At 43.2% G+C, this 15,181-nt stretch overlaps 5 protein-coding genes across 5 annotated transcripts in view; 2 read left to right on the top strand and 3 right to left on the bottom strand.

Annotated features, from left to right (window-relative positions):
* Positions 1-434: 434 nt before the first annotated feature.
* On the top strand, positions 435-3,292 carry SARC_08025 (hypothetical protein). The gene has a single exon (XM_014298019.1). It carries the CDS (start codon positions 596-598, stop codon positions 2,321-2,323), a length of 1,728 nt encoding a protein of 575 aa, XP_014153494.1. The 5' UTR covers positions 435-595; the 3' UTR covers positions 2,324-3,292.
* A 3,404-nt stretch (positions 3,293-6,696) lies between these two features.
* Positions 6,697-6,876, bottom strand: SARC_08024 (hypothetical protein; the record flags this gene model as incomplete). The annotated part of the gene is made up of 1 exon (XM_014298018.1): positions 6,697-6,876. The coding sequence occupies one exon, from the start codon at positions 6,874-6,876 to the stop codon at positions 6,697-6,699; it is 180 nt and encodes a 59-aa protein (XP_014153493.1).
* Positions 6,877-7,428: 552 nt separating this feature from the next.
* Positions 7,429-7,881, top strand: SARC_08023 (hypothetical protein; the record flags this gene model as incomplete). The annotated part of the gene is made up of 1 exon (XM_014298017.1): positions 7,429-7,881. The coding sequence occupies one exon, from the start codon at positions 7,429-7,431 to the stop codon at positions 7,879-7,881; it is 453 nt and encodes a 150-aa protein (XP_014153492.1).
* Positions 7,882-9,006: 1,125 nt separating this feature from the next.
* On the bottom strand, positions 9,007-13,659 carry SARC_08022 (polyadenylate-binding protein 1). The gene is made up of 6 exons (XM_014298016.1): positions 13,153-13,659; positions 12,712-12,877; positions 11,239-11,620; positions 10,001-10,898; positions 9,348-9,502; positions 9,007-9,186 (listed from the first exon to the last, which is right to left on the bottom strand). Exons 1-6 carry the CDS (start codon positions 13,448-13,450, stop codon positions 9,124-9,126), a joined length of 1,962 nt encoding a protein of 653 aa, XP_014153491.1. The 5' UTR covers positions 13,451-13,659; the 3' UTR covers positions 9,007-9,123.
* A 1,279-nt stretch (positions 13,660-14,938) lies between these two features.
* Positions 14,939-15,181, bottom strand: part of SARC_08021 (hypothetical protein) — a 4,204-nt gene continuing 3,961 nt past the window's right edge. Inside the window, exon 5 of the mRNA XM_014298015.1 lies at positions 14,939-15,094. Coding sequence (XP_014153490.1) covers positions 15,036-15,094 — 59 coding nt within the window. The 3' untranslated portion in view covers positions 14,939-15,035. The remainder of the gene's footprint in view (positions 15,095-15,181) is intronic.

Here is a 15,181-nt window from a genome sequence, read left to right as displayed (position 1 = left end):
GTATGTATCGATCCTATATTTTATCAAGCGATTGTGTAAATAATAGAATACACTCTCGTGTCACTCCTACTGCCACAAAAACACATCACGATTTTAGAGTTTTAGGGGTTTAGGGTTTTGTATAAATTTGTTATTTTTATTTTTAAAAGGAGAGTATGTATTTTGTTTCTTTTTTAAAAACAAAAAAAAATAATATAATACATTTTTCAACCGCAGCAGGCTGGCTTGGGAGATTTGAGAACGTCCCGCCAAATTGAATTTCAGAAATTGGTGGGCCATGTGATGACACGCTGATGCGTCACCAACAATCTACAGCTTGCAGCATAGATCCGTACAATCATTTTTTAGATTTTTTATAAAAATTGTCAAGTTACTACTACTTCCAGTGCGTATGTAAATTGCAAAGCGCACGAGAGTGCTTGTATACGAATGTGAGATCTACGCGTAACACCACGTGATAGTTCGCGTATATACATATATGCAATAGATTAAGTGAAAACAATATCAAATAGCTGGTTGCTATACTAGATCACTTGTAAACTCGCAAGTGCACATTAATTCCCCTATTGTAAAGCTATTTTACAGTCTGTTGGTCATGTCGAAGGGAGTGGGTACTGCGCTGGGCCTGATAGTAGCAGGAGTTGGGGGTTACTTCCTGGTTAAGAATGCTGTTGATCTTGGACTAGGCAGAGCAACATGTATAGGACATAATAGAGATAGTACCTGTACCTGTGCATGCAATGAAATATGTACATGTGCTTGTAGTATTGAAGTAAGTACGTGTGATAATGAGGGTGGCCAGGAAGTTATTACCAATGAATGCAAAATACACACTCATCAAAGCTACGAGTTTGATCTGGATATGGGCGTACTGGAAGGACAAAGCAGTTCCGACAGCCACTCAGAGACTGACACTAAGGATGACTTGCACGACAGTGCGCTATCCAGTGAATGCAACAACAGCAAGGCGGGGACTGTGCTCACACGCGACACTAATGTGCACACATACGACACGCACACCACTAACCAGATAGGTCGGCTGTTGGCACAAGATAAACCTGGTACAATGGAAGTTGCAACGAATGAGCATGCATTGATGGCATCGCTTGTGAACTCAGCAGCAAGCACTCACAACCACGCGAGTATCCGAAAATATGGACTTGTTGACAAGGCGTGCGCGGAGATCTTGGCGTCAGATAGTGTGAGCGAAGGTGATATGACTGAGGATAGGGAGAGGCATGTTGTACGTGGCAAGAGATCGAGTGCGAGTGTAGATAGACGTGTGAATGCGTTGGCGGTGATTGCTAATATGGCTGTGAATGTGGAGAATAGCTCGGAGATGCAGCAGGCAGTCGGGGCTGTGTGTGCATTGTTAGAAAAGGTCGCACGCGAGCTGAACGGGTCGTGTGAGTTTGATGAGATGGAGACAGACAGCAGTATTCTTCACACACAGAATACTACTGGAATTCATACGCATGCGAACATTAGTATACACACCCACAAGCATGCGCCTACACCTCCTCCGCAACAAGAGAAATTACAAGTACTTGTAGCATCCGAAGAGGAGAGTCACGGAGAGAGTGCCACATCAAAGATTACATATGTCCCATCTGATGCTGAGGCCGTGATGGCGCTGAAAGCTGCGCTGAATCTGTCAACGTGCGAGGAGCACCACAGCGCACTCATAGCGTGCAAAGTGCCCGATTATGTTGTGAAGTTTATGGCTTGCGATACACTTGGAGGGATATTCACGCCCCTCGTACATAAGTCTACCAACAAGGATACACGAGCACACACACAGTCGCACGCACGCGCGAAGAAGGAAAGCACTAATGCTGGACTTGCACAGGCACCACTTGTGATTTCTAATGGCAACGCAGCATGTCACTACACCGCTGAGCGAAGAGCGCAGGCGTATCGCGTGGCTGTAAACCTCAGCACATCAACTGATGGCGCGCTTGCGTTGGTGAAAGCGGGAGTGGTACCGTGTCTGGTGAGTATGTTGAAGCTGCGTAGAGACGATGAAGAGCTGGATATGTTGCGGCGATTATTGGTGTGTACGTACAACTGCGTACAGGCTGTTATCTCGGTCCATACGGACGGCCAGCAACGGGAGGAAGCCACTCAAATTGATACTAGTGCAAAAGCCAAGAGCAATAACAATGTAGGCGAGTCTGAGCGTGGCAACTCGCGGGTGGTATTGAGTGGTAGGGATGAGGTGTATGATATCTGCCGTGTGCTCGCGAAACGAGCCAACGATGATGAACACCGTGCAGAAAAGGTGCTCACACTCTTGGTGAATGTACAGGATGCTGACTTGTGAGAATGATCTTAGCGCGAAATGACAGCCACAATTGGCTAAGAATTCCAGTATAACACCAGTGGTACATATCACCCCAAGTATGGGGGAGATGATGAGAGAGAAAAGGGTGCAGACTATCTTGGAGACTACAGTGACCACAAGTGTGTGGCGAGCAGAAAAAGTTGAACTAACTGCTACAAGGTGCAGCAAACGCTAAGTACGATGAGTTCATTCGAAACGGGGAGACTATTGCACTTTCACATCGTGCTGGCATTGCTCAAGTCCGAATGGGATCAGTGGCCTTGCCTGTGCACTCGATTAGTTTTGATGGATTTTACACGTTTGAGGGGACGAGACAGCCTATATGCTACGGAAAAGCCATATGCAGACTTGTTTCCGAGGTAGCGCTATTGGATGGATACATGGAATCGCTTGGAATTGAACCCGGTTTTAGCGCACAAGCGCCCGCCCGCCCGAAAGCAAAACTGCACACCCATATGGCATTCAACTGAACTATACATATAATACACATATATACGATTGTATAACCCATATAGGAAAAACATTATCTACTGCCACTCCCCGTCGGACTTGCACTTGGATTGCGATTGTTGTGGTGTACAATCAATGAACATGCATGGCAGCCATGATCCTATTGACCCATATCAACGACAGTACACGTATGTCCTCACCACAATTTGTCAAAACAACAACTCAGTGGGGCGGAGGCAGCGCCTGCGTTAAAGTTATTACAGCGTACTCTCAGATCATACAATCGTCTCGAGTATGTGATTGAGAATGCTGGAACGGCTGTAACTGGTGTGCGTTCTCGCTCATTGTATGAAATGAAAACACCCAGAAATGTGGGACTTTCGCACGCCAAGAATCAACAGTCTTATGTACATCTACACGCCATACAGCACATAGCGCCACACATATCACCAATTTCAGATACTGAAGTGATAAGTACATTAAATTATCAACAACTGCATGTGTTACGTAAACATCGAATATTATAGACCACATTTTTTACAGTTTACGCACATCGAGTACATAGCTGAGTACTGACAGCTGTCTTACAGAGTTTTCAGTTGTATTTGACGAGTGATCACACAGTCGTAGGCAGCGAATTTTGCCACCTGATTTCGCATCTAGACTATCGCCTATACCAAGCCTATGCATGGTTCTGTTTATGCAGCGCCACAAAAAGCTTATATGCACGTGTGTATATGTGTTCCTTAGTTCGTCTGCTAGTATGTTTATATATACATGTATGTGTATATGTGCCTGCTTGATTGCAAGCGTCTATTCACGTACACATTATGTATTGTGGAAAGCATGAGCAAGTATATAAATATATATATATATACAGACAGATGTCTACACATGTCTGCAAGCTTGCTGTTAGCGGTGGTGGTTGGTCCAAACCAAATGGGCGACGAGCGGTATAGATTATTTTCCGGCTCAATATCATATGAGACGCAGCGTACTACTCGGAAGGCGCTGAACAGCAAGGGTGGGGCATGCGAGTGGCTACCTACCATGTATATAAACAAAGTATCTGTCCTACTGCGAGTACTGTGGAATATATGAGTTTTTTTTCTTCCTTTGGCGTGCCACATAGACCGTTTGCCTTGAACTGTAGTCCAGGTATCGCGCACTAGTGAGCAGAGTAAGTATGACGAGTACCGTGCAAGCCAGCACAGTAAAATCGGTGAGTGAACATGTTGGCATATACAGCTCGACATTTTGTATCAACAGTGACTTCATAAACCCACTTCGTCGTCAATGTGATTGTACACATGTGGACATGCACAAAAATGCAGCATGCATATCGTTTGATTCGGATCGTCGAGTCTTCTATCTCTCTTGGGCTCATACCAGACGCTACGTGCCCGATCACACTCGACAAAATATCTCCCAAGTCAGAGCCTGAAGTTTTGCGAAAAGCGCAACAAAGAAAGAAATAAAAAAGTGTAACGCCAAAATCGCTGACACACAAGGCAAGTTTGTTTTAAAAAAAGCACTACAATACTTTCTTGATCAAGAAAAACGCATTTCGTAATGGGGTCTACGACAATCCTCTTCTGTGGTGCTACGTGCACGGAGCGCTCCAGTATACTATTTACAACCGCCATATACTGCCAGCATCTTAGCAGCCAACTTAAAGTAAACTTTTAATATTGTCATAGTAGTTTCAAAAAATCTCGCGGTAGAATTAGCAGGGTAACTCTGTTGGGTACTCTACGCGCGAACTATTTCACTTAAGATATGGTATGATAGAGTTCTTATAAGTTCGTATCTATATTTTATACAATCGAGAACATCGTCATCACACATTCGCGACATAGTGCAAAAAGCATTTTAACGGCATACTCCTCACGCTTCTTCTAATGCTATTAAATTTCAATATTCGTGCTAGGTATCTAGAAAATATTTGTCGTTATCTCGCGGGACTCACATTCTTAAGAGTACTACTTTAAGCGTGCGGTTGATCGCACAGGTCTAAGATATGGATTGTGGAACAGTGTTATAGAACGAAGCTACTGTGTATAGCGAAACAAACTTTTGTAGTACATCGACAAAAAGCTATAAGGACGAGTAATACAAGTCAACTTTATATGCAGAGGTATTCGCGCCGTGAAGGAATTCCGCTTGCATCTGAGATGGAGAACCCGTGCGAAAGATATACGATGACAACAAAAGTTGATTTCAGCATAGCATTAATACGGTTCATTAATTACCTTTTCGTTCGGTTTTAATATACCAGCGTCAGCTATCTTGCTATTTATATTAATCGTGTGTTGATAGGTATTTCATATACGATACTATGAACTATGATCATATTTGTGCGATCGTGACATAAACTACATTCTGTAGTTCTGTACTTCTTGCGGCACAAGGATGAGGTCAGCATCCTCATGTGAATTGTGCAAACACATTATTGCAGTACATATTGATGAAGAGTACATATCTCAATATTGTTCGAGTAGGTTTTTTCTTATGCAAGGAGGGTGAAATGTGGACGAGGGATTTCAAATTGCAATCTGACAGATCAGTGAGATTCGGAATTTCTGATCAGTGATCACTCTTTGACTGATCAGTGATCACTTCAGTCACAGTCTCAACTCTCACAGCTACTCACAGATGGTTTCAGCACTGATGACTTGATGAGCACTAAAAATAGTGCAGTAAATGAATACTACAATATGTACAGTACATACATACATACATGATACAGAGTCAGTTAGTCACCGACAGTCAGACTGTCAACTTGTCAAGTGTCAAACGTCAGTGGATCACATGATTATTGATTCAACGATAGTGTTCTGAGTTCTGAGTGCTGAGTTCTGAGTTCTGTTCTCACTTTTCAGTTCTCTTGACTCCTCAGTTCTAAATAACAGTAAATATTTTAATATGTTCTGTTCTGCTGATCTGGTAAACGACACGTGTCGTTATGAATGCGACGTGTCGTTTTAGAAAACGACACTGTTGTTAATGCGACGTGTCGTTGTCGCATTGGTCGCATTGGTCGCAATGGTCGTATTTGATCATTTCGATTCCCGTATATGAAAGACAGCTAATCATATCACGTTTGCGTTTTCGACCGCCTTTATTTGTTGGGCGGGCTAGTATGTCGTGTTTCAGTTGCTACTTGGACTTGCTGACATCCAGACAATAAATATTAATAAATATTTAGAAACTAGTAACTACTAACTTAGTATTTTTAGTATATGTGTGTAGCTATGCGGTGTGATTATTCTATAGTTATTAAGTGTATAGCACGGTCTATCATTGTATCACTGCGTCAGTGTTTTTTCAACTTTAACATCAGATAACTTTAACATCAGATACAATGACAAAACAGTCGTGCCCTTCTGCCAGTTACTTCAAAGACAAAAGTACCAACCGTCACACCACAAAATTGAGATCGCTACTATCTCCAAACACTTAAAGTACTAACCGTCACACCATAGCTGTCAACCGACATGTCGCTTTCATCTGCGACACGTCGATTTATGAGTGCGATACATGTCGTTTATGAATGCGACGTGTCGTTTACATAAACGATCAGTTTCGATGCGACATGTCGTTTTGATAAACGACACAAATTTCATTGCGACGTGTCGTTATCGCATACCAGATCAGCTGTTCTGAGTTCTCAGTTCTGCGGTCTGCCTGCCATTCTGGATTCTGGAATGTAAAAAAAAGTGGGGGTTCTAAAGTTTTTTTTTGGGGGGGGGGGGTAGTGAAGAAAACAATGTGGCGTTTCATTGGTGTCTTTTTAAATATACTTTGCTCTAGATGAGCTGTTTTGTGCAGTGTGTATAAATTGTAGATATGTACAATGATGTAAATACTAAACAGAAGCTAGGACATGGTCTCCTAGCTTTTCACATGATGTAACTGTGGCCTGTGGCCGTGGCCTGTGGCCTGTGGCCGTGGCCTGTGGCCTGTGGCCGTGGCCTGTGGCCGTGGCCTGTGGCCTGTGGCCGTGGCCTGTGGCCTGTGGCCGTGGCCTGTGGCCTGTGGCCTGTGGCCGTGGCCTGTGGCCTGTGGGTGCTATCTATCATCGCATATCTTGAATCGTTGATACGGGGGTTTTTCTCTCTCGCTCCTTATGTCCTGCGGACTCGTCCTTCTCCCTCACATTTTAAATTTTCATTCCATGTAGATGGTCATGTCTTTATTTTTTTAAAACTCCAATTTTATTGCTAGAGATTTATCCGGATGATAGACACTCTTTATCAGAAGAACGCAGTCATGCCGCTGAGGTGTTTCTATAGTTGTTTCTGTATCTGTGTATCAAATAGATATTATAGATCGTACACAGATTATCCACAAGACATTGATTCGTTGAATTGCATTTTATCAGCCGCTTGAATTCTTTCTGTATCTATGTATCAAATAGATATTATAGATCGTACACAGATAATACCCACAAGACATTAATTTGTTGAAATGCACTTTATCAGCCACATTTAAGATTGACTGACAGTATGATCATTCTATGAAGCACTACGCACGAGTTGTGTTTCAGTGTAAATAACAAGTTTCGGCGAACTAGGTATTTAGTTAAAAAAAAACTATACAAACTAAGTGCCTACTATTAAAGCAGATAGAATATGTTTAAACCTATCCTTGCCACCGTTGTCTTTGTCGGACAAACTTCACAATTCACAAATGCAAGTGCAATCCCTTCACAACGTCGGAGTGTGTTAGGGGACATAGAGGGAGCGATTGAGGGCGAGAATGGATTCGACTGTGCGTCAGGAGTGATGGCTGGAATCACTGCGCTGACTGAGAGCGACTCATACAGAAGCTTTACAGGCGACAGCTTCTGTGACAGTGCCGTGTACGGGTTAGTGGTGGTTGGTATGGAGTTGACAGCCGAGTCGGACGGCAGTGCCCTCGAATCAACTGAATGTGCCACCACCATGGGTATATGCTGTGCTGCAGACGCCGGGGATGTCGTTTTGACAACTCAAGTCTGTCAGATGCTATTGAGTGTTAAGTACCGCGCGCTGACGTTTGATTCTGGCAAAAAAAGAAACCCCCGTTTCAGGATATTAAAATAGCTCGTGTTTTTAATCTCGCCCTTTATTATCAGTTTTCGCTTCCAAATTATTAGATTGTGCAGTTCTGTATTAAGTAAATTTCGCGATACGCGGTAGCTAAGTTCTATAATATTGCTATACGATCCATATCTTATATCTGTGCGGCCCGCCGCACGCTCGAACTCGTACTCCTAAAAACGAGACCCACATTGACATTCAGATAGCAGCAAATAGATTTGAGGTACTAGCTTCACATCAGGTTGTCAAAAATAAGATGTGTTAAGTTGCCGTTGATTGTAAAAATGCTCGAGAACCTTTTTATAGGTAGAGATTTAACAGGCAAGAGTGATCTCAAATTGAATGGATAGTATACAGAAGGTACCATTTGCATTCACTAACCGAGAGAATGTTATCTATAACAAAGCCTGTGATTTATACAGGCATGAATTACTGAGTAGTATTCAATAAACAATTGAAGCTTATAAAGTTCACAGCCTACGATTGTCCCCTGTTATAATTTGTCTGAAAATATTTGGCGAGGTGAAATTCGCTCGATTTAATATTTAAACTTGGTCGCAGGGATACTACTATGGCGTTTTCAGTGTAATCAATAGAAGCGGACCAATAAATGCGAATATATGTTTCTTCAACTGAAATTGTCACGTACAAATGGTGGATTGGAGCATAGATCGATTCCAGAGAACTCGGCCGGCGCAACAAGCATATATTGTGTACATATCACACCTCATCTGCAATGAGGTCTCACTTTCTCAAATATACCACATTTTCAAATATACCGTCCAAGCAAAACAAATATGTAATTTAATATACCCACTACGATTCTCGCAGGCGTAGGGCGATATGTAGGACAGATGAGTAGATGGGAGCCCTGCACGTTGTGAAGTCTGTATACACCTTTTAAATTGTGATAAATACTCCAAAAACTCGCCATATTCAATGGAAAATTACACTATACACCTTTAAACTAGAAGATACCGTTTTTTTGTTTTTGTTCGGACAGCTCGATGCGGTTAGACTGTTCATATACGACGAAGGCGAACATCTTAAATCGCAATTTCCCACACATGGAGAGTACTGGCAAAAACTCGGAGATATTCAAATAGTATTAAAAAACACTATACACCATACAGGGAGAGAACGTATTTTTATTTTTTTGTTCGGACACATCGATGCGGCTAGACTGTTCTTATTCGACAAACAGCTGAGCTACATTGTGCATCATCCCCCCCCCCCTTTTGCTCCTCAAAGTTCCGGCGTTTGTGTAGATGTCACGTGCGCCTGAAGAACAGCCACAGCCTCGTCAACCTAAACGATCCGATGGTACGGGAGGAAATGCAATGGGAACAATATGTTAGAAATAATATATAAAACAAGTTTTACTGGATGGAAATGAATAAAAAAGCTTGAGCCAAACACGTAGCATCACTTCTTTCCAATGACTTTCAACCTGAATTAAATCCACACACCTTCTGGTTGAGGGCTTCCCTGCTCTCGAGGAGGTGCAGCAGTTCGCTCTTGTCCATCTCTAACAGCATACCGGTGATTTTTCCAGCCTGCTCAGGGTGTTGTGACGCGATCATTGGATACAGACGCTCGCCGAGCATCTGGGTTTGGTCCTCCGCTGTATTGTGGGGTGATATGCAACTAACGATCAATGCACTGAGTTTCCAGTATAGAGAAATTAGAGTCGTAGCGACCATACTATGAATCCGTTGCGTACACATATATGGGCTATACCAACTTGTTGTGAATTCGATGAATTAATATCAGGTGTGCTGGAGCATCAACACCTTGCACAAATATATTCTAGCCGGAGCACACACAAAAACATAGAAACTGCAACATTCTAGCAACAGTCACCATAACGCAAGCAGTAATTCGCAGGCAGCGACTGGTACTGTATGTTGCTAAAACTCGTTGTCACGCCCCCTCTCCTCCAAAAACGACAGGATGCCTATATGCCCTACCATTGCCGACCATATTCTGCCAGATTCTAAACTATATAAAATTAAACAGATGATCGCACATAATAAATCAAACCCAACCCCAAACGTATACCCACTCGCACATCTCTCCGAGACACAAGACAAACACACACAACAACTACAAGGTCACATACGTGAGGCTTGTGCTAGCATAGAAGACGTTAGAGGCTCCTGTCCCGGAATGACGGGGGGCACTGCCGCAGGCATGACACCCACCGCTGACTGATTCATAGGTCCGCCTACACCGGGCACGTTACGCACACTCGGCGAGTAGTTGAAGCCACCTCTCTGCTTGTTGGGCTGGCCGCCCTGCTGTCCTGGTCTGTTGACCACAGGTCTCTGTCCTCGTGGGCCCACCCCTCTTTGTTGCGGGTTCTGGGCGTGTTGCATACCCTGTACACCCCCTCCGGGTAGGTAGCCTTGCATACCACTGAATCCGGGGCGTGCGCCTCCTGCCTGAGGAGGTACCCATCGGGGTCGTACATTCATCTGAGGGGGATACACCATACCTGGGCGGCCCTGCATGCCCGGCCCGGTGTAGAATAGTGGTGCACCTGACGCGTAAAGAGGACCGGTACCCATTTGTCCGGGCATACGCATGGAAGGTGCGCGCTGGGCGTATTGCATGGCCAGTTGCGACTGTCTCTCGTCCTTGCGCTGTGCTAGGGCTACGTACAGGGGCTTGTTACCCAGCAGCTTGCCGTTCATCTCAGTGACGGCCTTGGTCGCCTCCTCGGGTGAGGAGAAGCACACGAACCCAAATCCACGTGACTGGTTCTTCTGTGCATCCCGTGAGATTCTGTGCGATGTGATGGTACCGAAGGGTGCGAACTCTTGTCTGAGTCTATCTTCGTCGATGTCATCGTCCAGATTCTTTATGTATAGGTTTACGCCCTGGTATTTATTGGCCCGTTCCAGCTTGAGGTTGTCGAACTTGGCGCGCAATTCATTCTCGCGCTCGTTCTTCTTTTGGTGACGCGCAACAAACAATGGCTTGCCCTTGAACTCCGTCTCGTTCATCTCTTCTACCGCCTAAATGGCCCAAATAGAACAGAAATGAGAATAGATACTGTGTATGAGAGAGCAAGCACACTTATCATATACAGGATATATACAATTGACAAACATGAATTGCATTGGATTTCAAATCGAATGCAACACACTAGTACATCGCAAGCATGCAAACACCAGCGTACAATTGAGGAACCTAGAGTAATGCTAACAAGTACCAATTTGGACACACCATACTTCGCTACATACATTTGACTTAGTCCTAATGCAGACGCAATACGAAACGCCTTACCTGGCAGACATATAATGCTTGCAAACTGCGTCAGGCCCCTACATTCACTCACACCAAATAGATACGTACCTTTCCGGCGTGCTCAGGCTCTTCGAAACAGATGAAACCAAAGCCCTTCGACTTGCCCTCGTCGTCTCTCGCAATAACACACGACGTAATGGGACCGTACTTCTCGAACTCTGCCTTAAGCTCATCATCACCAGCATCATCGGCCAGATTCTTCACAAATACGTTGTTGAACGTCTGTTGTTTATCACCCTTCTCTCCATCACGCTCCTTCTTGGGCTTAAAAATACCCACGTATACCTGCTTGCCCAGCAACATCATGCCGTTAACCTTCTCAATGGCCAGCTGTGCGGCCTCTTCTGTCTCAAAGTGCACGAATCCGAACCCACGCGAATTGTTCTGCTCGTCTTCTACGACCTTGCACGACAGGATATTTCCGAAGGCACTGCATATACACATAGGGTAAGGTGTGCGTGCATGAACCGCACATTACGCCGTAGATTAGTTTCTGAAAGGTCTTCGACAATACATTTGTACACTACACTTGTGATGAAGTTCGCATTGCATCATTCACACCTAGTACAAAAACACTTCTTATTCTGCCTTGTTCAACTCATCGTATACCATACACAGCAAGCCATACGGAATTAGAGTGGGTTGAATATGCATGTGAGATCTCTGGCAACAGGTATGTATTTATGAGATCGTGCTTTACTTCTGGACTCAGCAACTTGTGTTGTTCACAGGGTGTGCGGGGGTCTTACGTCCCATTCGATAACACGGACCAAGTAAATTCTTCATCGTCCAGATAATATAATCTCATATATATATACATATAAACATGTGCGCAAGCGTGTCATGGGAGAAAATGTGAACACATAAAATATCTAGCTCACAATTTATATTGACTCGGCGCTAAACGAATTGCACAGTACATTTAAGCGACAACTTATTCGAAACAGAAGTACTTTTCATGACGTTATTGTCGTGCCTATATACAAGTCCTGGTGTACTGTGTCAATAGCACTGTGAAAGAACTGCTACTGACAAGATATTTCTGTTGATGTCGCTGGTGTAATTTCTAGTGCGATATCCCCGTGTTTAAGAATAACGTCTATTGTTAATCGTACATTGCTCCGGCAAGGCTGTCAGAACTACTGGTATGCGCATAAACGCATACGTCAATACATCCCGGATCTGTACTTGCTTAATGAAGTTTGAATATATACCCTTAACTTATGTAGAAAAACAAACTTTCAATTGCGATTTGGTTACTAAAGAAGTACACATAACCCCAAGTACTAACCAACAAGGCTGTACAAAAATCAACAGTATGCTGTGATACCAATCTTCTCCCGCTATGATATTCTAAGAAAATTCTGTAGTGTGTATATATGTAAATATATATATAATTGTACGTATCAAAAACAACCTTAAACAGAATCGTCGAAATCTGACACGTTGACGCCATCTTTGGGCTATGAGACACCTATGAGACATTGTGTGCGTCTGCACGTATCGATTAAAACTCCTTACCTGAAAGTGTCATATAGGGCTTTGTTGTCAATTGTCTTCTCTAGGTTCTTGATGAAGATGTTACCGGCACCAGACTTGCGCATGGCAGGATCGCGTTGCGACCACATGATACGACATGGACGGTTCTTAATGGGGACATAGTTCATTGTGTCAAGTGCTCTGTCAGCTGTAAAGACAAAATCATACCAGAACACGTACAACTGAGTAACTGGACAAGCAGTGAAGTAATTGAACTGCGTGCTTAAAAACTAAAAACACTCGAAAGCAGTATTGAACACTGCATACGCGAGGCAGAGGCTCAAATAAACTATACAAGCAAAGATTAGGAAATCCGGCCTCGTGAACCAACATAACATATACAATGTACCCAAATTGACAGTAGACAATGCAACATGCAAGGCGACCACATCACTTATGTAATCAAGGTTAATCTAAACATACCATCTACTGCGTTGTGGAAGTTGATGTATGCGTATCCGAGCGAACGACGTGTGATGGTGTCACGGCACACACGGATAGACGCAACGGGTCCAACAGCGTTGAACACCTCGAACAGATGTGCCTCAGTTACATCGGGATGAAGGTCACCTACGTACAGAGATGTATTTGTGGAGTTTGCTGCCGCAGATTGATCTGAAGCCAACTGTGCACCGGGTACAGATGCAGCGGGTGTGGGTGACCCAGAAGTAGGGTTTGGCGACGAAGCCTGAGCCTCGGGTTGGTCTTTAGGAGCGGACATGTTTATTTATTATGTAAGCTAGTATTATGCTATATATATATAAATGTACATAAACTGGGTGTGGGGTGGTATGTAGTATATGCACGGTGTATTTCAACAACACGTACCAAAACTAGAGCACCTACGCAGAAGTTGTATGCTAAAGCTTGACTACGGTGTGAGTGAGCGAGCGGCTTTTAAGTTTTTTGTTGCATTGAACTGTATTTTACAAGCATCATGATTCATGGCCAGGGGCAAATGTCACGGTTTAAAAATCGGCCCTACTCTCCACTACTACAGAGAAAGTTGCCAGCATAGAATCTCTACTACTAGTTGTCAGTATAGAACTTCCAATCATGTTTGGAACCCCCGCGTGGCGATAACTTTTTTTTGGTTGCCTCCATTTGAGAGGTTTTCGCATGTTTGCGTGTTTCATAAAAACGTTATTAACTCTTACCGGTTGTGGGCCAGTGGGCCCCTGGGCCCTGGGCCTGGCAGCCCTGGCGGGTGGCGTACAAATGAGACAGATAACTATAACGTTTTTTAGAAACAAAAACAAAACCAAAAACCCCCCAAATAAATGTGCTGAAGTTCAGAACAGCAGAAACTAGGTTGTGCCCAAAACCATATCAAATGTTTCTGTGACTACAATAAATAGCTTTTGGATCTGTCCTTGATAGTCCAGTGCGAAAATAGAAGTTTTAAAATTGGAGGTTTTTTTTCCGTTCCAAATACTATATATTTTCTGCTGAACTTCAGTGTGGGACCAGTCATTTCCCCTATAGCTCAGTCCCAATATTATAAAAATTAGGAAAATATACAAATCAATTGACCGAGTTTCGTACGGTACTCCTCAAGTCTCGACAGTCTGCAATTCTGCATATTTACATAAAAAAAAAGAAGGAAATACATACTTCAGAAGTTCAGACTGCAACTCTGCAATGTCTGCATAGAGCCAAAAATACATTTTTATTGTATTTTCTAAAACTGTATATTAAGCAAAAAATAAACATACATTTTTTTTAAACAAATATGAAATGTAGGTAACAGAACCAATTCGACTTCCACAAGCCGCCAAAATATTGTGTGCCAGTAGAAATGACATAAAACAGAAATAGGAATATTTATTGATCATATGTATCAACGGAAATATCACTCATTTATAAGTATGTGTGGATGTAGGATATGATATATCTTTTTTTCCATAATTATATGGGGAAATACATTCGATTGTTGTTGGGGCTGTAGCTAGCGGTCTAGCCTCGAAGGTAACATCATGCCCCGAATACGTGTCAATAAGCACCACATTCACATTACGCAGTTAATATTACACTCCTGTCTAATAATTTCTACCTATTTCTATTAAGTAACTTACAATCCAATAAGGGTGCATCGAAACCGTATACTAAAAAACCCCCCATAGCAGCAGACACGCACGTTTGCATACCGTTTTGACCGGAGTGTGTGCCGGTGAAATGATGTTATTCTAACGAAGTTTGAAGATATCTACGTTCTAATTGGCATTTGCCTTTATTTCGAGATGTACTGTTAGCCAATATTCGTGAAGTCGAGTAGTGGCTTCTTCCTCAAGTTGCAGTGACATCCTTCAGAGCTTTCCCTTGCCTTTCTTGGCAACAGGCTTCTTTGCGGTTGCCTTGCCTTTCCCTACTTATTGTAAAAGGAACACAACCATCTCATTCAGAAAGTAGCACTCTGTTATCAGCAAAACATACATACATACATACATACATA

Source organism: Sphaeroforma arctica (genome assembly GCF_001186125.1).
Source record: "Sphaeroforma arctica JP610 unplaced genomic scaffold supercont1.682, whole genome shotgun sequence".
Lineage (NCBI taxonomy): Eukaryota > Ichthyosporea > Ichthyophonida > Sphaeroforma > Sphaeroforma arctica.
Note: the sequence above shows the minus strand (reverse complement) of the source record. Positions and strands in the feature narration are given on the sequence as shown.

What these genes read in the sequence shown, in the direction of transcription:
- SARC_08025 (XM_014298019.1), top strand. Translation starts at nt 596, where the DNA reads ATGTCGAAGGGAGTGGGTACTGCGCTGGGCCTGATAGTAGCAGGAGTT.
- SARC_08022 (XM_014298016.1), bottom strand. Translation starts at nt 13,450, where the DNA reads ATGTCCGCTCCTAAAGACCAACCCGAGGCTCAGGCTTCGTCGCCAAAC. An exon ending in CTTCCACAACGCAGTAGATG is followed by an intron (nt 12,878 to 13,152) that starts GTATGTTTAGAT and finishes TTGTCTTTACAG; the next exon opens with CTGACAGAGCACTTGACACA. An exon ending in GCCCTATATGACACTTTCAG is followed by an intron (nt 11,621 to 12,711) that starts GTAAGGAGTTTT and finishes GTGTATATGCAG; the next exon opens with TGCCTTCGGAAATATCCTGT.